This window comes from Grammomys surdaster, unplaced genomic scaffold (genome assembly GCF_004785775.1).
Source record: "Grammomys surdaster isolate TR1022 unplaced genomic scaffold, NIH_TR_1.0 371, whole genome shotgun sequence".
Lineage (NCBI taxonomy): Eukaryota > Metazoa > Chordata > Mammalia > Rodentia > Muridae > Grammomys > Grammomys surdaster.
This window is the reverse complement of record NW_021604790.1, coordinates 3,932,148-3,953,441: the sequence shown is the minus strand read 5'-3', so window position 1 is coordinate 3,953,441 and position 21,294 is coordinate 3,932,148. Positions and strand designations below refer to the sequence as shown.

Here is a 21,294-nt window from a genome sequence, read left to right as displayed (position 1 = left end):
CTTCAAAAGTTTAACAAGAAGACCAGGTGTGGTAGTTATGCATATAACTCAAGCACCAGGGAGGTGGAGGTGGGGGGGGGATTAGAAATTCCGGCCCATCCTTGTTTATATAACAAGTTGTAGGCCAGCCTGGGCTACTTGAAACTCTGTCTCAAAAAAAAAAAATAAAAAAACAAAAAAACATAAGACAAACCGAAACCAACCACATATACACACACACAAAACCAACTAACCAAAAACCAAAACAACCCCCTTTTTCTTAAGCTGCAGGTATCAGAGGAGTTTATAGTGTAGGGGGGTCTATAGCCTTGCAGGTGGCCATTGATGGTAACATTTCTATGTTGCTCTGGACCAGTCGTATCAACTGGAACTAACTGCAGTGGTAGAGATTGGGCACTTGTGATACTTGAAATGTGAATAGTGATACTCCAAAATGCAATCCTAAATTTTCACTAATGTTACCGGTCATATGTCTAGGAGTTACTTTGTTGAAAAGTGAAGGCTTCTTCTATCTTTCTCTGAGATGGTCAGTCCCACGTTGAAACAGCCATGGACACTTGTGGCCATCCTCTTCCTGTCTCAACTTTCCCAGTGCTGGGATTACAAATGTAAGTCATGGTCCACCCCCCCCATCCCCAACACACACACACACACACACACACACACACACACACACACACACCCTGCCCCTCATGAAAGGGCAATTCTAAACCCTTAGTTTTTCAGAGTGATACCCTAGGAGAAATAAGTGGTGGTGGTGGGGGGATGTTAGCTGGGCTGGGCCTGGGGCAAGTTTCTGTATTTTCCTCTCCTCTTTCCTGTGGGAATCTGCAAGCCTCTGGAGAAATGTAACCAGGACCTGAGGCTCGAGGCCTGAGGAAGAGACAAAGTGTTCTTAAGGGTTATAGTCAGGGTAGGAGGGACTGTCTGGTAATAAGCCCTTTCTAGTCTGCTAGCACAGTTTCTGGTGGTGTTGGCTGGCCTTTAGTCCCTTTGTCGCTGAGAGTCATCTTAAACTCCTGATCTTCGTGCCTCCACCACTCAAGTGCTTGCTGGGTTTCAGGAGCCTTCCACTCGCAGCCTCACATTGTATTTTTCTTTGTTTATTTGGCTGTACTGTTATTTAATTTAAAAGTCACTCAAGTAATCTATTTTCTTCAGGAAACTTACATAAGAGTTTGTTATTTAAACTTGCAAACTTAAATATTGTCCAGAGAAATCTTGCTTAAGGTCTGTGCTTCTCCCCTTCCCCTCCCCCCCCCTTTTTTGAAGAGAAGCAAATTCTCTGCCATTTAAAGGCTTTAGAATAAACCATGTCATAATTACTTTCACTGAAGGTCCCTTTTGTTTGATAACCTTGACATTCTTTAAGAATTGCCAATGGGGCACCCCTATTCCCTGGGCTTTGGGGACTGAAGTGGTTAATATTGGGCTGTTTTTCTAGGGAAAAGTAGTGATTTTGTTGGAATAGGGAGGAATAGCTAGGATTTATTGCATAGCCATAACATATTGGTAGAAATCTGTATAATTGTTGTTATAAGCTGAAGTTATAATTTCTTAAATGGTACAAAATTTACTTTGATTTCAAATTTAAGGTTTTCATTGGTACGAGTTTCTTATTGATATAGAAGTGAGATTAATGTTGTTACTCTTAGGCATTGTGCCTTTATAACACATTAGGAATACAAGACTTAGACTCAATCCTTTAACTTTTTTAATTGATTTGAGATGATTAGCCTGTGAGTTAAGGGCCTATAGCAAATTCATGGCTCTGAGTTTATTGTTACGGTGTTTTCTATATTTTATTTAGAAATAGCTGAGAGGAGTTAACAGTCAACAGTCCAGATTGCCTTACATGGATAGTTGGTTTTCAAAACGTCAGAAGTCCACAGAATTGACGTTACAAACATTTCTGCATTAAGGTTCATTTTGATTAGAGACCTATCTGCTCCTGACAGCTTCCTGTCTTGGATTCTAAGAATAAATTGAGCGTCTTTGGAGTTACTCCAGTTGTGGTGAGACAGCCACTAGGTAAGAATTGCCTCTTTTCATCTACAGACAAATTACTGTCCTGAAAAGGACACACTTGCAGAATAGTTGACTGATTATATCTGCCAAGACAGAGTAATCAGCCCTTAATAATTCTGCATCACTAGGTCTGTCAGATGATCCTGGGCCAGAAGGATGCTCCAACGTTTTGTAGTATAGGGACTGTCCAGGTGTTCAGCGGCCTCTATAAATTGGCTAAGTTTTAGAAGTTTATGCTTTGTGCTTCCCATAATTTCAGTTAATTCAGTCATTCTGGATCTCTGACGGGGTTGAAGACTTATAGTCTCATAGCCAATCCCGGCTATTTACTTTGAGACAAAAGACTTGAGAGGATGGTTTTCAGCTGACATTCATTCTAAAGCCAAGAAAAAAGCCAGGTTCAGAACTAAGTCTTTTAGTTAAGAGAGATGACAGAGGTTCTGGTTAGTCAACAAAACCGACTGGGTATTAGGTCTATCTTGTACCTTACTGATACAAATTGGTATGGTTATGCTCTAATTGTATTTTGAGAGAAAAGTTTTATCTTAACAGGAAGGGTGATATCTAGGAGAAGCTATGGTGGGAGGAGTAAGGAGAGGAGGAGGAGCTAGGAGATGAGAGGGAGAGAGGGAGAGAAGGAGAGAGGGAGGGGGGAGGGGAACATGGAGGCAGATCTTCATGTGTCTCCGCCAGTCAAAGATAGTTGGTATATCTAGGTTGGGTATTGGGTTACACTTCTGATTGTATGGGCATCTTGTTATTGAGCGTTACCAAACTTATAAAGCCTGTGGTTAACATTTTAAAATAAAAATTAAAAAAAAAAATTGCCAATGGCCTATAGCCCGTCATCTATACTGTTTGGCATTTTAAGTTACAATGAAGACATTTCTATATCCTTAAAACAGTTATGTGTTCCAGTAACTTGAACAACACAACTTAATAAAACAACTCATCACTGATTGTAATTTCATGTTTAAAAGGCTATATGCCTGTAGTGGTTGGCTTGTATTATTTTTCCCTAGAGGCAAAGTCAGTTTTAGAAAAAAATCATGGAATTTTCCCTTGGCATTTCTATGGTAAACAGACAACTTGACTATTTATAGAGACTTAACACTTTGTTTTAAAATGAGATACCCTGCCTGGCTTACCATAAAAACACAGATGCTTCTGGCTTCTAATAGGGAGGCCCTTTACTCGGAGCATCTGTTTAAATTGGCCAGCCAGATGATATCCACAGAGTCCCACCCCGCTGCTATTAAAGGATGTTGACGGGTGACCAAGGTTACGACTGAGGTCAACTTAGCATTTTGTAAAGTTTCTATTGTGTTGGCTCCCACATAAGCAATTTTGTTCCATTTATTGATTTCTATTTTTCCAAGTGTGTGTATGTATATGTATGTGGTGTGCATTTGTGTGTGTATGTTTTTTGCATGTGTGTAGGTACACATATTTGTGTGTGTACATGTAAAGTAGGAGGATTATATCAAGAATCACCCCTCAATTACTCTTCTTTATGTACTGAGATATCCACTCTTGGCCAAACTTAGAGCTCCTGGATATGGCTAGCTTCCTCATCCAGTTTGCTGTGTGGATCCCTGTCCCCACCTTTGGAGCGATCTTACTAGCCCCAAGTTGTGTAATGATGAAGTCATTTGAATCTAATTCTGTTATATCCTAAATGACCTTGAAGGGATACTGCCTCGGACACTCGTCTTTTGGGTGGTTTGAAACAGATTTGTTTTCATCTATGATTAACAAGTACTCACTGTGTACCAGGCCCAGGAATAGTCCTGAATATATGGACATGAGCAAAATCTAGTCTATGACCTTAGGAATTATCCTATGTATGGTTCAAGTGTGTATGCAGACAATAAAGGCCATATTCAGGGCTTTCATGTATGTTTTATCAGTTTAGTTGGGAGCGGCAGCTGTCCAGGATGTCTCCTAGAGTAAGTATTGTCTAAGCTGAGAACTGTAGAGTATATTAGAGTTGGCCAAGGAAGGGAAGCAGGCCCAGGGGGAAGATAATCAAAGGAAGAAACTTGAAGGTGAAGAGACTATAGGAAGATAGAATGGCTGGTCCAGGTGTGACCCTAACAAAACACTGTTTCATTTGGAAGGCAAGCTTGTGACCTTTCCTCTGTTCATGTCATGGGAAATCAGTGCTTTCCAAACACTTGGTTATGAATCCCTATGAACCCCACATGTCACATCATTTATGTAACCCCAGTGTGTCCATATTGCATATTCCATTGGTGTGCTGAGATTTTATACACACAGTGAACCATACAGAAAAGAAGCCAGCGATCAAATGTATAATCTCATATCTTTACCAGTGATCTCTGAAGCAAAGCGACGAGTCATTGTTCTTCAGCATCTTGCTTAACTGTTTTGCGGTGCATCTGCTCAAAGGCCCGTTCCCAAATTTAGCTTATTTTGTCACTTGATTTTAGTAACAATCAAAGCTTGGATCAAAGTAAAGGAATTTGGCTGTACTTTTAAAATTATGACATTGTTTTTTTTTTTTAAATCAAACTAATCACCATTTATGGAAATGTTTTACTGAAATGTAGCTAGTACATTTCCATCTGTCTACTGTTTTTCTTCAAATTAAATAAAATGCATTACACTTTCCGTAGTGCTAATAAATGTGCTCAGAAAACTCTTGGAAGCCTTCACTCGGATAACACGAAGCTTAAACTATTCTGTTCCGAAAACTTTACAAAAACACACACTTGGGGCTTTGGGGTTTGTCTTCAGGTTGAATGTCCTGGAGGTTGCAGGACAGCTTTCAGGAGTCCGTTCTGTGGCTCCTGGGGCTTGAGCTCAGGTTGTCAGACTTTGGCAGCAGGAGTCTTTACATGCTGAGGCACTGGCCTAAATATACTCGAATTAGGTAACCATTCTTGCTTTAAAACCCGTTTGTATCTTTTTTTTTTTTTTTTAAAGATAGGATTTTTCAGTGCCTTACGCTGCCCAGAAGTCACTGTGATGTCCAGGCTGCCCTGAAAGTTGTAGTCTTCCTGTCCTAGCCTCAAGACAGCTGCAATTACAGATGTACACTAACACCTTAAGCTCTTTTAAACATTTTGTAGTTACCAATAATCCTATATGATCTTGAGAGAGGGAGAGGGAGAGGGAGAGGGAGAGGGAGAGGGAGAGAACGAGAACAAGGAAAGAGGCTGGAGCAGTGGCTCAGCCGTTGAGAGCGCTGGATGATCTTCAGAGGACCAGTTTGGTTCCCAGCACCCATTCTGGGTGTCTCACAACCATCTGTGACTCCAGCTACAGGGTATCTGACACTGTCTTCTGCCCCCTCAGATACCCACACACATATGACGTCTATCACACAGACCCATACACATACATAAAAATAATTTCTTAAAGAAGAAAGTGATGCTACTTCCTATCTCCATGTGGAGTGTAGGGAAGAGTCAGTATTGTAAAGACCTTGTTAGATAAAAAGACCTCAGGGACATCTAGTGACATCCTTCCTGCACACCTCTGGTTCTGACCAACCTGTGTTGGTAATTTACCTGTGAATAGGGCAATGACTGCTCATTTTTTCTACAGGACTTGTGTCTGTTCTTCTAGGAGAGTAGCTGTGCTGGTACCTGATTAACATAAATACGCTTTTGTAAAGCGCTGCATTAACTAGCCCGTGCCTTTCAGCAGGTGGAGAAGTTCATCTTGTGCAATGAAACTTAAAAGTCCTGACAGAATTTGAGGCTTTTTTGTGTCATTAGGTCTGGAAGGCTTATCTTCAATAAAATCTATAAAATAAATAGAAGTACTAATATCAGCTGGGCGGTGGTGGTGCATGCCTTTAATCTCAGTACTTGAGAGGCAGAGGCAGGTAGATCTCTGAGAGTTTGAGGCCAGCCTGGTCTGCAGAGCCAGTTCTAGGATACCAGGGCTACATAGAAAAACCCTGTCTTGAAAAACCAAACAAACAAATAAACACCCCCCCCCAAAAAAAACCCCAAAAGTTTGTTGGGACCTGTGATCCCAACACCCTAAGGCCAAGGGAAGAAGGGTCATCAGTTTAAGGCCACTTGTCTTGAACATGTCTCAAATAGTCAAAGCATGAAAATTAAAAAGAAAAAAAAACGTATACACAAGAAAAGGTCAAAGTTCATTATATCAATTTGTATTTGGGCAACAAATTTAAGTATGATTGGCTTTGGCTTCAAGTTTGAAGAGTAAACACTTAGAATAATGGCTACTGATGTCAGAGCTGCCCAGGAAACTGTAGAGAACAAAAGCATTACTGGATAAAAACACCCATGAGGCTGGGGCTGAGGCTGGGGCTTCGTTGGTGGAGTGTTTGCCTAGCAAGCATAAAGCCCCAGGTTCAATCTCCAGAAGCACATAAACCAGGCATGGTGGCACAACCCTATATTGCCAGCACTCAGGAAGTGGAGGCAAGAGGATTAGAAGTTCAAGGGCAAGTCTAAGCTATATATTGAGTTGAAGGCTAGCCTCAACTATACCAGGGTGTTCCACTATTTAAGAGAATATTTGGCTCGTAGGTATTAACCAAAAAGGCCATTGATTGCTGGTTTTCTTTTTGGGTACACCTTATATAATTATTTTTGTTGAGAAATGTTTGGAAACTTTTTGTGGTTTTTGTTTTATTTTTTGAGACAGGACCTTACCGTGTAGTCTGGTCTAGCCTCGGACTTTCAGTACTCCTCCTGCCTCAGGCTGAAAGATGATTTCCTTTCATCTATAGGAAATATAATTCATAGTCACTTGAGATTTCTTATAGAAAGATGCCTTTTCATAACACCTTTTTATCAAATTTACTACTTGACTTTATTGCATTTTATCAGTCATGATTCTTTTCTATGAAAGAGAAAATCAATTCAAATAAGCTTGAGCAAAAAAAAAAGAATTTATCGGTTCTAAGCAGTAGTCCGGACTTGCCTCAAGTACTTTAACTTGGTTGTCGGGTCTGTGTTTCCAAGTGTGTGTTTGTTGTCTGTGGCCTTTGCTTTCTGTAGGACAGTGTTGATACCATTTACAGTGGAAAGCCTTTATGCAGTCGTGTGGTAAGGAGGAGTGCTTTCTTTAGGGCCAGGGGAGATGGGAGACATGGGGGATAGGAGTGAACTTGGCTGCACACAGGCTCTTACTTACAGTCACACAGGCCACAGAAAATGAGAGACAGGCAGCTTCCCAAATGAAGGGCATGCTGCTATCCCAGAGGAAGAAGCCCAGGAGTCAAGATGGAGGAATGTTTACTGTAGCGTTTGTGGTGACTGAGAGCAATGAGCAGGAGGCTTGCAGTGTTCTTTAAGGTTGTAAACATGACTTAGTCTTATGTTTCTAATCATTGATTCTTACAGACTATGCAAGCTGCGAGATGCCCTACTGATGAATTATCTTTAAGCAACTGTGCAGTTGTGAATGAAAAGGATTTCCAGTCTGGCCAGTGAGTAGCTATCTTTTAACTTGCTAGGTATTGTTTTAGAATATGATTCCAAAGAATCATTTTAGGGAAACCTTTGGAAATTGCCTTTTTAAATTACTTTTGCCAAGCTGGAAAATGGAGATGAGAATTACATATTTCTGTCATTACTCTGTCAAACTTTGATAAATGCAGCATATTAGGTGTTATTCATAGAGTGTTTTAAAAGCTGATTTTCTTAGGGTAGACACACTGGATGTAAGTATTATGTAACATGGTTGGTAGTCCTCTTGCTTTGGAGTCTCATTGTCCAAGTTTGGATCCTAGTGCTGACAGTCACAAACTGATGACCACAGGAAAGGGATTTGCCCTTTTTTGTGTTCTTATGTCCTGATCTATGAAATGAGGGAGCTGTGAGGGGTAAGTTGCTCTAATAAAACATTCACAACAGTGCCCAGCACATGAGTGATCCCTTCATGGAGTTTTATTTGTGTGATCATTGTTGCTATGGTAATATAAGAGGCGTGGAAGCTGAAGATAGACAAAACCTTCAAGTCTTTAAAAGCTTTTTCATCATAATTCATCTTTACTGATTCACATCGCCTACTGACCTTCCAAAGGCTGTTGGCAAGGTCAACGCCATCTATATGAACAGGCCACCCGGGGACTTCTGGAATCAGCCTCAGCATGGGAAGGAGGTGTATTGAGCGTTCTGTGACGTCAAATTGAAGAGAAGACTGATCAGTGAGGGAGTGTTATGGCATTCTTTCACACGTGCTGAGCTTCCCACTTAAATATAGTGGATATAAAGAGCAAGCCATTAAAATAACAGCACTGTAAGAACTATTTGTTGAAAGACAAGGTGGGTTCGGAGGTAACGCTTAGTGGCAGAGTGTGTGCCTGGCGTGAGTAGCTCTGACAGGTTTGCTCTGCAGCCATTCCCATCCTCCATCTCACTCATATACAAAAGATAGTGCCAACACTTGACAAAAGTCAAAGCTTCTACCTCAAAGGACTCATTAGCTTCCTGGGGTAGAACATTACCATGAGATATATTATGGGTAACTTCTGGTAACTTACGAATCGATTCAGAGTTCTTTGAAGTTGGGCTTTTGTATGTATTCATGGAAATTTTTCATTTGTAATATCTGTTTTATACACTGCTATCATAATGTCCAGGCTCCGAGAGAGTCTAAGGAAAGATTTAATTAACAGCCTTAAAAACTAATGGCTATCTCATATATATCCTCTTCTGCCTTTGGTTTGCTTGTTTTTATTTTATTGGGATATGTGAAATTACTCTCAGAAAAGGAAATTCATCTTCCTCTTACTTAATAGCAAGGACTGTGAATCGGTGCTTCAGTTTCCTGTAAACTGGGAACCTCACGAAGTTGATGATTTGAATTAGATATTCTCTCTCTTTTTTAAAAAAAGATTTATTTATTTATGTATACGAGTATACCACTGCTGTCTTCAGACACACCAGAAGAGGGCATCAGATCCCATTACAGATGGTTGTGAGCCAACATGTGATTGCTAGGAATTGGGACCTCTGGAAGAGCAGTTGGTGCTCTTAACCGCTGAGCTATCTCTCCAGCCTGAATTGGATGTTCTCATTAGAATTTGGCTGGATTCTGCTCCTGTTGTGTGGGCCTAGGTGTCTTTATATCTAGAAGACATTTTGAGTTATGGGTTTTGGGAGCCCCGTATGTGGTTTTCTGTCAGGCTCTCCTATGTGCTAAGTTTCTATCTGTGTCCATCAAACATGGGTATGGGAAGAATACATGTAGAAGCCATGTTGTCGTTGGCACCCTGACTGTGCTCTGTCTTCTAGGCATGTGATGGTGAGGACGTCCCCCAATCACAAGTACATATTTACCCTGAGGACTCATCCATCAGTGGTTCCAGGATGCATTGCATTCAGCTTACCTCAGGTAACAAAAATGTGTCCTTTTTAGCCAAAAAGTTGCAGGCGTCAATTCATTTTAAGCAAGCGTTGCCCTCTGGCTGTATTGATTCATATTGAAAGAAACCACCTAGATGTTACATACAGAATTTAAAGATATATTCTTTTTTGAAAAAAGTATATATTTTACTTATTTATGGGGAGGGCACTCATACCACAGTGGAGGTCAGAGAACAGTTGGCAGGAGTCAATCTGTCATGTGGGTCTCAGGGCTCAGTTTCATGTCATTGGGTTTGATGGTAGATACTTTAACCTTCTGAACGATCTCACTGGCCCTAAAGATACATTTTTAATTTGTCAACTATTTGCAGTAATACCTTTATATTATCTTCATGGTTTTTTAAATTTAAAAAAAAAAGTCTGAGGTATTATCAGTTGGCTATTGGAAAAAGTGTGATGTTCTTTTAACACCAAATCTCAGGGTAACAGAAAACGTATCAAACAACACATCATTTATATTAATTATAAAATGGCATCTAATAATAGAGGTTTTATAATACTGTGCTGTCCGACCTAACCTGTGAAGAGTGTGATCTCGCTTTCTGGGCTTCTCTAGAGCTGGGAAGGTAAAACTGTGGGGGGATTATGACTCCACAGTCATGATGCCCAGTGCTCACCCCCAGTATCACAGGTGCCACCTGACACCAGTGACCCATATTCCTAGCAATGTAAATTTTATATTTGTTTCTATAGATTAAAATTTCGGGCTATATGCGACCCTGATCCTGCCTCAAAAAAATAAATGAACTGATTAGTTTAATAGTTTAGCTAATATAGTTTAACAAAAAGTTTGGGCTATCACTGGGTTTGCCAACTTTGAACAGAGCTCCAGGCTAGCTAGGGCTACAAATTGAGACCCTGTCTCAAAAAAACAAAACAGAATCTTCCCAGGATACATTCCAAGCATCATGGAATGTGGTAACTGATTCCAGTTCTCAGGATAAACACAGGATACCGGTATTATCATCCAAAGACGTTCAGGTAAACTCACACCTCAGTGTGACTGCTTTGTGTTCCAAAGTCTGGATTGACTAGCATGCTGCTAAACGCCATCTTGGCCAGAGAGAAGATGGGTTTTATAGAGTCTTTTAGGGGATGTGAGGCAGAGTGTGACCCCTGAAAAAGAAATTGGCAAGGGAACACTCGTTGCACTTTCTCATGGTGTAGCACCTTTTAATCACCCATCCTAGAGCCCACTGTGGTCCCACGAGCAGGCAAGCAGTGGGTTTTCAGCCAGAAGTTACTTTTCCCAGAAGTCTATGGAGCACTATCAGTAATAACTGATTTTAAATCTGACAGGGTAGCCCTGAACTCTTACCTAAGTGCATTCTATTCCTGACTCCTGCCAGGATAGTCAGGACAGGTGACTGACTCTAAGCACCCGAAAATCCTTTGGACAGATTGCACAGAGTAATCCTGACCAGTTCATGGTTTAAGTCCCAGCTTAAATTGCAGTGTAGATCATCTGACTAGTTTTAGTTTAATTTCATGAATTTAATTTGTTTCTGTGGTATTATAGCAAATCACACAAAACTAACTGCAGCGGTGCACTAATACAGAACCATCTGCTGTAGTGAATATGGTAAGATGTATCACCATGTACAAAACTTTTTCACACCATGGATAGCTTTGCTCTAGAAGGGCACCCGGCACGGTGACATTCAGTGGCACATGCTAATCTTAAGAGAGGAGGCAGAAAGATCTCGGGTTCCAAGGCCAGCCTGGGCTACATAGTCAAGCTTTGTATATTTTCTATAAGATGTAATCTACATTCATGTCTGAGTTATCTTATAAAAAAGGAACCACAATTTGGTTAGCTTAAAATAATAGAAAATTTAAACTATAATAAAAAGAAAACAAAAATGGATAAAAATTAAAAAATATTCTCTCATAATTCTGGAAGCTGGCAGCTCATAAAGATAGCACAGAGCCGCTGCCTCTGAGGCTAGGGCTCCAGGAAGGCCGGCCAGATGTTGGCAGTCCTTGACTGGCATCACTTCAGTTTCTACCTCTGTCATCACATGGTGTTCTCCTTGCATTTCCAGTCCCGTTGGCTTAGGGCTTATCCTAATTCAGTCTGCAAAGACCCTGATTATAAATATAGTTAGAGTCACAAACCCGGGAGCTAAAGACTGGCATTTTGGGGCCAGGTGGGTATGGGGGTCACAGTTCAGTATATAACAACATACTGTGTCTTGGTTTTACAAGTCTTTCTGGAGTTCATAGCTATCCATCTGTGGGGTTTTTTTTCTATTTCTCTGATTTTGATTGATTTGATTTTAATTGTCTTTTTTTTCCTCTCATTTATTTTATAGCGAAAATGGGCTGGACTTTCTATTGGACAGGACATAGAAGGTAGGTATTTTTTTTCTAGCTACCTAAAGCTAATTTTCTGTATTATTCTCAGTTACTGAGATCTATATAATTATCGATTATTGGGCCTTAAACATTGATTACCAATGACAGCTGTCCAAACAGAGAGGCGTTGTGTGCTGTGTAGCCTTTCCTCCCTTCTCAATAAAGTATGTGATAAAATCACTATACTTCATCAGATTTCTAACCTGGCTTCTGGAGCTGAAATTCAGATCCTCATACTTATGCAGAAAGCATTTTACTAGCTGAGCTATCTCCATGTCCCCTGATAATTTAATTTTTAGCTTAAAAAAAAATCTTAGTTTTCCTTTCTTCATTCACAGAATCTTAATAAATTCACCTGAACTTCTCTCTTGAGTAGTTTGCTAAACTCATGGCCTGTCTTGTATTTATTTCTGTTCTTAGTTTTAATATTCTGATTTAGTCTTGAGGGGGCTGGGGTATAGCCCAGTGAGTGTCTGTCTTGTGTATTGGTTTGCTCTCTATCACTGTCATAAAGATCATGACCAAAAGCAACTTGGAGGGGACAGGGTTCATTTGGCTCACATGTCCTGCTGGGAGCCAAGGCTGAAGAAAGCCAAGCAGGGCAGGAAGCAGGGCCGAGGCTGTGGAGGAAGGCTGCTTCTAAGCTTGCTCTCTGTGGCTCGCTAAGCTTGTTGTCTTATACAACCCAGGACCAGCTACAGGACTGGCACTGCCCAGAGTGGGCTGGACCCTCCCACATCAATCATTAATCAAGAAAATGCCCCTCTGATTTGCCTACAGACCAGCCTAATGGAGACACTTTCTCAGCTGAGGTTCCCTCTTCCCAGATTACTCTACTTTATGTCAAGTTGACAAAAACTACTTGGCACACCTAACGTGCATGTGTACACAACCCTGGATTGGAGCCCTAGATCATAAAAAACAAACAAGAAAAACCCAGATCACAGGCTGGAAGATGGCTTAGGGCTCATGAATGCAGGAGAACCAGGAGTTCAGATCCCCAGCACCCACATAAATGTCGGGTGGGTGTGGTAGCCTACTTAGGACCCCAGCATTTGGGAGGCAGAGATAGTATCCCTGGATCAAACTGGCTAGGGTGTTCTCTGATCAGCAGAGTCAGTAGCCCCTGGTATAGCAAGACTCTACCTCAGTAATATAAGGTAGAAGTCAATGAAAGACGGTCTCTGCATGTGTGTGCATGCACATGCACTCCCCTAGACATACATACACTGTCCCCAGACACATACATATAGGCACATATGCATACACATGCAAATCAACAACAAAAGATTTGTGTAAGAATAAATGATTTAAATTGTGGTGTGGGTTGGGGGGGGTGTGCATGTGCGTGTGTGTGTGTCTGTGTGCGCGTGTGTGCACGTGTGTGCGTGTGTGTGTGTTTTCTATTCTATGGATATTTGGGGAAGACATTTCACAATATAATGTTGTAGTATTTTGTTATATGTTGCTTTTTTAGTGACTTTCAAGCAGATATCTTTCTCATGGCTTTGTAGATAAGGTTATTGGTCTAGGAGCGTTCTTTTCAGTTACTATGAAGAAGTGCAAGCTTTATTGTAGACAATTAGTATGAAGTAGAAGAGGAATTAGAGAGGCTGGTTAACATGGCCTGTTTCTCTGTTGTTTCTGTATAATCCATAATTTCCTTTCCTAACTGCCTTTTTTTTCTCCACTGCCACACTTCTCAAAGTGCCATCCTTTATTTATCCGAGTCTTCAAAAATAATTGATATTGGGCCTGAAAGATGGCTCAGTGTATAAGAGCATTGGCTACTTTTCCAGAGAACCCAGGTTGAATCCCCAATTCCCAGGGAGAGTTTCACAACCCTCTGTAACCTCAGTTCCGGGGATCTGTTGCCCTCCTCTGTCCCCCAGCGGCTCTGCATGCACTGATGCCTGGCCATACGTAAAGACAAGACATTCAGTTAAACAATTGGAAAAATGTTCTGACTGTTAAAGGCTAAGCTCACAACCAAAATATTTATTTAAAAAAAAAAGGAAAAAGATTGATGTTGCTACCTCTAGTCTTATTTATTTTCAAATAATTTCTCTGTACCTGGAGTTGTAGAGTGCCACAGCCTATGTTTGTTTGTTTTCTCTACTTGAGATAGTCTCACTATACAGCTCTAGCTAAATGGAATTCACTATGTAGACCAGGCTGGCCTCAAACTCACAGAGGTCTGTCTTCTTGTGTTTGTCTTCTGAGTGCTGGGATTAAAGTCGTGCACCACCACACCTGGCTGAATTCCAATTCTGATTCTTTGCTTTACTCTTGCTTGCAGCTATACTTCCCTTTGGGAGATGGTTTTGCCCAGGCTCTGTCTGTGATCATCCCTCTCTCCCTCCTCCCTCCTCTTCTGCTCCCTCTTTTCTGAAGTGGGAGCTCTGTATGCTTGATTCCATTCTCATGGTGTTCTGGGACCGCTGCCGGGGACTGTGTGTTGTCCTCATTGCTATCACGGGGCCACCGTTATCTCTCAGCCCCGTGACTTTGAAGACATTCTCAGATGTAGTAGCTTTAAACTGGATCAAAGGCGATGATATTTGAGAGAAGTTAGTATAAAGTGCCAGCACATTGTTCACCTCTCTTAGAAAAGTGACAGCAAAGTGCTAGAAGAGAATCCCATGGGAGTGTTTGCCCAGAAACACGCCAATTTACTTTTTTTCCCCCTGAGTTGGAAGGAAGGGCCGGCATTGAGCTTACCTTTAGTAACTTACTTTTTTCCCCCTGAGTTGGAGGGAAGGCCGGCACTGAGCTTACCTTCAGTTGCCTCTTTGTTCGTTCTGGAAGCAAATAAGAGGGCCGAGAAAAGCCAGAGTGAGAATGGAGGCCCTTGGTTGATGGAGAGGGATGCACAGTTGGAGCTTTCCAGATGAACCTGAAAGGGTTACCTGCAAGGTCTATCTTTAGAAACGGTTTCACAGGCTTTCGGGGAATCTGATTCATGTGACTGTGTTTTAACAGCCACCTTTAAGCCGTTCTTCTCAGTCACATTTTAGAAAACACTGACCTAAGTGATTCCCTTAACCATCTCACCTGAAGCATAGCGTGGTGCTGGGAGAGCGGAGGAGTTAGCACCAAAGCGAAGTAGGTCAGCGTGAGAGGCCAGGGCTCCCTGCGTGCAGAGACGAGAGCAACTACCTGGCTAAATATTTCATGAGGCGATGCATTTGAATGTAGGACGAGTTTCTAATTTCTTTAAACTTATTTGTTTCAATAGAAGGGCAAGAGTGTCTTTAAATCTAACTTTTAAAAGATTTATTTGTGTGTGTGTGTGTGTGTGTGTGTGTGTGTGTGTGTGTGTCTGTGTCTGTGTCTGTGTCTGTGTCTGCATGATTTTGTGAGTTTATGTTTATTTACATACCTGCTATTGCCTCCAGAGGCCAGGGCCATCAGATTTCCCTGGAACTGGAATTCCAATTAGTTGTAAGCTGCCCTGTGTAGATGCTAGGAACTGAACCCAGATATATGCTCTTAACTTCTAGGCTGTCTCTTCAGCCCTTAATTGTAACTTTTAATAATATAGTTGTTTTCTGTTTGAAAATGTGTATGTGGTGGTTTAGTTGCCAGTGTTCCCCACAGGTTTATATATTCCAATGCTTGGTCCCCAGTTGGTGAAACTGTTTGGGAAGGATTAAAAGGTGTGGCCTTGTTGGAGAAGACATGTCACTGGAGGCTAGCCTTGAGGTTTCAAAAGTCCATGCTGCTCTATCTCCATGCCTCATGTTTATGTACCAGAATGTAAGCCCTGTTACTGTCCAGTGCCATATCTGCTTTCCTGCTGTCATGCTCTCTGCCGTGATGGCGGTGGATTCTAATCTTCTGGAACTGTGAGCCCCCAAATTAAATGCTTTTCTTCTCTAAGTTATCTTGGCCATGGTGTCTTATAGCAACAAAAAAGTAACCAAGACTGTGTACTGCCAACTTTCATGGGTTAAAAGGTGTATCTTATGACTGACGATATGTTTCAAAGCCAGTTTTCTTCTACTAGAAGTGGCTTTCTTGTCTAAAGTCAGATCTTTAGAGAGGTGAATCAAGGGGACTTTATGACTCAAACTGTAAGTGAAACAACTGAGCTGGACTAAGGCAGGCGCAGCAGATGTCTGAAGGACACACTGGGGCCTGGCTGATGTGAAGAGTGTGGAGGCTGTGCATCAGTGTGGGTGTGATGCAACAGCTATGCATGCCTAGGTGAGGCCATCGGATTCCCTGGCCCTCTGCAAGAATAGCCAGTGCTCGTCAGTGCAGAGCCATCTCCAGCCTTCGTAAAAGCCACTTTAATTGGTATAATTGTGTGGAGCCTTCAGCCACTTTGGGACTGGCCATGGTCCTGACCGTGTGCTACACTGTCCATGGTGCTGACCACAGTCTTGGACATTGTAGCAGTTTGGTTTGCTATTTAGGAGCATGACCTTAAACTAAAATACATTTAATAACTACAGTTTAGTGATCATATTTTCATACACTCACTAATAGCTGTCAAGTTGAAGATAGTGCACATATGTTGTGTATGTATAACATAAAACATATAGGTTATACTGCCTTGGATTCTTTAATCCACAGAACAGTATCATAATGTACAAAGAAAGCCTTATGAAGTATATTTTTCATTCAGTATTTTAGCTATCTTTACTAAATTAGATCAAGTTTTTATTTTAATAAAATTGCTGTACAGTGTTCCATGTTGTGAGTTTACTGGATTTTGTTCTGTGTTCCTTTACTGATCAGTGTTTCTCAGTGCTTGGCCCTTGCAGATGCTGCTCTAGCTGTCTGTAGATTTCTCTTTAGACAAACCTTCAAGAGTGTCTCGGGCAGATACCTGTAATGGAATTACTGACACATTCATTTTCTCAATGCTTCAAACTAGAAGCATTTTGCTACATGGAAAGCAACTAATCTCTCTTGCTCATAAAAGTTACTAAGCTTTTGACTATGTCCTACAGTTGCTAGGCAATGTGACAAGAGGACAGAATATCAGAGTGGGAGGCAGGAGAGTATTCTAAAACTTCAGGCCCAAACTTGAATTTATCCTTTCATCTTTATTACATCTCCCAGACCTGACTGTATCTCTTGTTATTTTACTTTTGAAATATTTAAAATACCTTTGCCCCATTTAAGGATGCCAAGTGAAAGTATAAAAATTTGATTTACACAAGCAGTTTTACTCAAAGAATTGCAAGAAGTCTTTGTGCACAAATCAAATGGCTGTAATCTGTGAAGTAAGTTTAGAGTAGAACTTGGAGTTTTCCTGATCACTAAGGCTTACCTAATCAAGTCTTTTTGATGACGCACATGTGACAGTTGAATGCACAGAGAGATTAAATGACTTATTTAGGTTCCAGGAGGATCTGTTGATACAGACTAAGAATTCCTTTGAAGAGAACATCTTTGTAAAACACCGAAATCTCAGACTTAATAATGATGAGTCATTTGAAAGCCATGCAATGACTTTTTTGTTTAAAAAATAATAAATGACATTTATTATTTGACCAGTGTAATTCCTAAATGGACCATACCTCTTGTCCAAAATGAATTTTAAAAATCCATATTTTTTATGTTTTTAAGATTTCTTTTTTTGAAGCTGGAGAGATGGTTCATCTTAAGAGTTTTTATTGCTCTTGCAGAGGACCTTAGTTTGGTTCCTAGAACCCACTTCCGGCCACTCACAGCTGCCGAGGACTCCAGCTCTAGGGTATCCGATACCACTGGCCTCTGAAGGCACTCATGCGTGCACACACGATAAAATAAATCTTAAAGAGTTTGTTTTTCTTCTCTGACAGTTTCATACATGTTTATAATAAATCTTAGTCATGCTTGCCCTCCTATTGTCCTTTCATGCCCCTCCCCCCTCTGTTCCCCGGCAGCTCTTCTGTGTTTATATCTTGTGCATGTGTGTGTGTGCCCCCAAGTTTATTTAGACTTTTTTGCATGAGTGTGGGTGGGAAGTTATTTACTGGAGCATGGACAGTTTATCCATGGCTATACCACTGAAGAAAATGACACCCTTCCCCCAGATATCCTTAACTGCCCATAGTCCCTCTGGGAAGGCCCTGTGCACCCTCCCCTCTTCCATGATGAAAAGCTGACAGATCCAATCTTAAAGCTGCTCTTATATGGATAACAGATTGGTGTGTTCAGGACTTCCAAAGCCGTGTTATATCCAGAAGGTTTTTTCTTTTTTTTTTTTTTTTTAACATTGATTTGGCTGTGTAGGGATTGAACTATCAGAGTTAGCAGTGAGTACCCACTAGCCAACTGAACCATTGTGCTAGCCCAGATGTTCTTTTGCAGTGCCCCTCCACATCCTCTGGTTCTTTCATTCTTTGAACTCCGTCCTCTGGGAAACAAATCCTAAAGACCGTCTTTATGAATATGTGTGTGGGTATGTACGTGCAGGAGAAGGTGCCAGTGGAGAGCCATTGGATGTCCAGGAGCTAGAGTTACAGATAGTTGTGAATCACTCATATGGGATAGGGACTTGAACTTGAGTCCTCTGGAAAAGCAGACAGGTTAGCTGCTTAGCCCCCTTTCCAGCCCCTTTATCACCGGTCTTACGAGAACCATAGAAACATGCATTTGGGGACTGGAAGCTAGTCAGCTGCAAGGTTGGCTAAAGGCCCTTTCTTGCGGGTTTGGTCTGTGTCTTTTGTGTATAAATTTCAGTTGTGAGCTCTATATGGGTTTCTTTGAAATGCAAGGAGAACTTAGATCTTTTAAAACATGTGAAAGAGCATGTTGAAATACTTTTTAGATTTTAAGAGGCTGTTGTTATTTATTTTATGTGTATGAGTGTTTTGCATGTATATCTGTGTGTCTGGTGCCCATGGAAGCTGGAGAAGGCTATCAGAGTCCCTGAAACTGGAGTTTCATGGTTGTGAACCACCATGAGGGTGCGGGGGGTTGAACCCAGTTCCTTTTAGAAGAGCAACAAGCACAACAAGCACTCTTAATCACTAAGATATCTCTCCAGTCCCCCTTTTGGATTTTTTTATAGATTTTATCCATAAACTTTCTAATTTTTTTTGTTCATGCCTAGCTGATTTTTTTTCATTTTTAAGAACAAACTCTTCTTTTAAAGTGTTTTCCACAATTGTAGAATGTCAAATTTTCATATTTTAACTAATTATACAATTACTCTACCAAGCATAACTAGCACAGATTAGAATGAGCATGACAAACCTATGGTATGTAGCAGCTCCAGAGCCTGGGGCCCTGCAGACTCAGAGCAGTGCCAGCCCAGTGGCAACTGCTCACAAGCACTTCCGCTGTGTTGTGAGGGCCTCATCACAAGACACAAGTGCATATATACATTAGCCCTGCTGCAGGGCAGGGTGGGCTCATACTTGCTGGGCGTGATCGAGTTGCCTTGTTGGGGGAAAGTCAAATGCCTTTTGCTCCTCCTGGTGCTCCCAGGATTGTATGCTTCTCCTGATGCTCCCAGGATTGTATGCTGCATTGTGATATCTTTTGCTTTAAAAGTTTGTTTAGAAACCAGCCCTTATTAACATGCACAAGCTGAGTTTTAAAAATCAGCCTCTTTTTTTCCCTCTGAAAATGCTTCTTTGCAATTATATATCATTGAGAAAATTTCTTTTAATACCCATTTCTATCAATGAAAACTCTGTATTGTGCAGCTAAGCATAGGGGGCTGAATAGTTATTATATAATATAAAATTATAGTAGTGTTTTAAAGTTTATGGCATTGTGGTCTAAAAAGCTAGTTTAAAATTCTTCCCAAGGCTTAAGTAGGACTGTCTTACTCAGATCTTTATCTATGCTTGTCTTGTGTGTTGTTGGGGAATGGCTACAGCTCCCAGATACAGTGGTGCTCTGTAAAAACACTTGCAGTGCTACAAAGAAGCATAAGTTACAACTTACACTACAGAAAACTAACCCCTGGAAACACTGTTTCTCAAGTGCCCCCCATCCTGTTTTTTACTTCCTCTTGATAACCTTCTTAGGGCAAGGAGTCTGCCTACCTCTCTCATGGTAGCACGTTCTTAAATAACTCAAAAATCATCTTTGGTAACCACATGCTGTGCCAAAACCACTGAGGCCACCCACACTGTCACACTGTCCTCTGTTAAATCAGGAGGAGGGATGTGCTTTTTTATTTTTATTTTTTATTTATTTATTTTTTGCCATGGAGAGATGAGGGGTCAAAAGTGAGGGAGAGTATTGTTTAATATTTTTTTCTTAGCACAGGTGAGTAAGGAAATCTCTATTAATTTTTCACTTTGTGCCTATGCGTTCCTCCAGGGAGGCCCACATGGAGCTCAGTTTGGGTCAGGTATTGCTATATTGTGTTGAACTCTTTGAAACTAGATACGTAAGTTTTGGTATCCCTGTGGTTCCTCCTAGTTGCCGTATATTCGTTTGACAAAGCCAAGCAGTGCATCGGCACAATGACCATCGAGATCGACTTCCTGCAGAAAAAGAACATCGACTCCAACCCTTATGACACCGACAAGATGGCAGCCGAGTTCATCCAGCAGTTCAACAACCAGGCCTTCTCCGTGGGACAGCAGGTAGGCACAGCTGCACTTAGCCCTTCCCTTTGTAGGCAACCGAACGCTGGTGTCCAGGATTCTGCTTTGGAAGAGCTCAGAGGCGGAGCTTTTCATAGGAAAAGTTCCATGCAAATTGAAGTGAGTTTGCCGAACCTATAGGAGTCTGTTCACAAAAGCCTCCACACAGCTTTAGAAGGCCAGACAGATGGCTCAGCAGTCAAGAGCACTGGCTGCTCTTCGGCAGGATCCAAGTTCAGGGCCCAGCACTCACTTTGGGGCGACTCACAACTGCTGGTATGTCCAGCTGAGATGCAGTGCTCTCCTCCAGCGGCTGGCCTCCAAGGGTACACATGGCACACAACACAGACATGAACATTTTTCAGAAAGGCTTTGAAATTGTGTTAAGATGTCCTGTATAGTCACAACAAGTTTTCTCCCTGCAAATTTGGGAACACAGCAATGATACATAGTCTGAAATGGCTTTTTTTTTCTCGTTGTGGGACATGAGATTTGTTTCTGGGAAGTCTTCCTGTGTCACTAGTGTGTTTTTGTAGAAAAGCAGACCTTGGGGCTGAGGAGATAGCTCAGAAGTCAGTAAGGCGCCTGCTGAGATAGCATGGAGCCCCGAGCTTCACCCAGGCACCCAGGCAAAGAGCTGGGAGTGGTGGGATATTTGCGCTGTGGTTCTACCCATGGGAAGGCAGAGAGGAGCCCTTGAGGCCCCTGGCCAGCTGGCACAGCCCAAACCGGTAAGCTCCGGGTTTATTGAGAAACCCTGGCTCAAAAATAAGAGGGCTGGGGATAGTGTGGAGAGCACTGGAGGAACAATGCTTGAGGTTCTTCTCTGGCTTCTACACGCATGTTGGTTGTATGCATAGCTGCAGCTGCATACACGTGGGCATGCACATACATAGTAGGTCTCAACTTTTGGTGTATGTGGGGGTGTGGTCTTCCAGAGATTAAGAAAATAAAGTCTATATAACATCAAGTTCATTGTAGCG

At 41.5% G+C, this 21,294-nt stretch overlaps 1 protein-coding gene across 2 annotated transcripts in view; it reads left to right on the top strand.

The window, feature by feature from the left end:
• The window catches only part of Nsf (N-ethylmaleimide sensitive factor, vesicle fusing ATPase), a 132,378-nt gene that overhangs the window by 15,717 nt on the left and 95,367 nt on the right, over window positions 1-21,294 (top strand). For both annotated transcript variants that reach the window (XM_028780624.1, XM_028780625.1), the window contains exons 2-5: window positions 7,380-7,465; window positions 9,276-9,375; window positions 11,723-11,762; window positions 20,145-20,311. In XM_028780624.1, coding sequence (XP_028636457.1) covers window positions 7,380-7,465; window positions 9,276-9,375; window positions 11,723-11,762; window positions 20,145-20,311 — 393 coding nt within the window. The remainder of the gene's footprint in view (window positions 1-7,379; window positions 7,466-9,275; window positions 9,376-11,722; window positions 11,763-20,144; window positions 20,312-21,294) is intronic.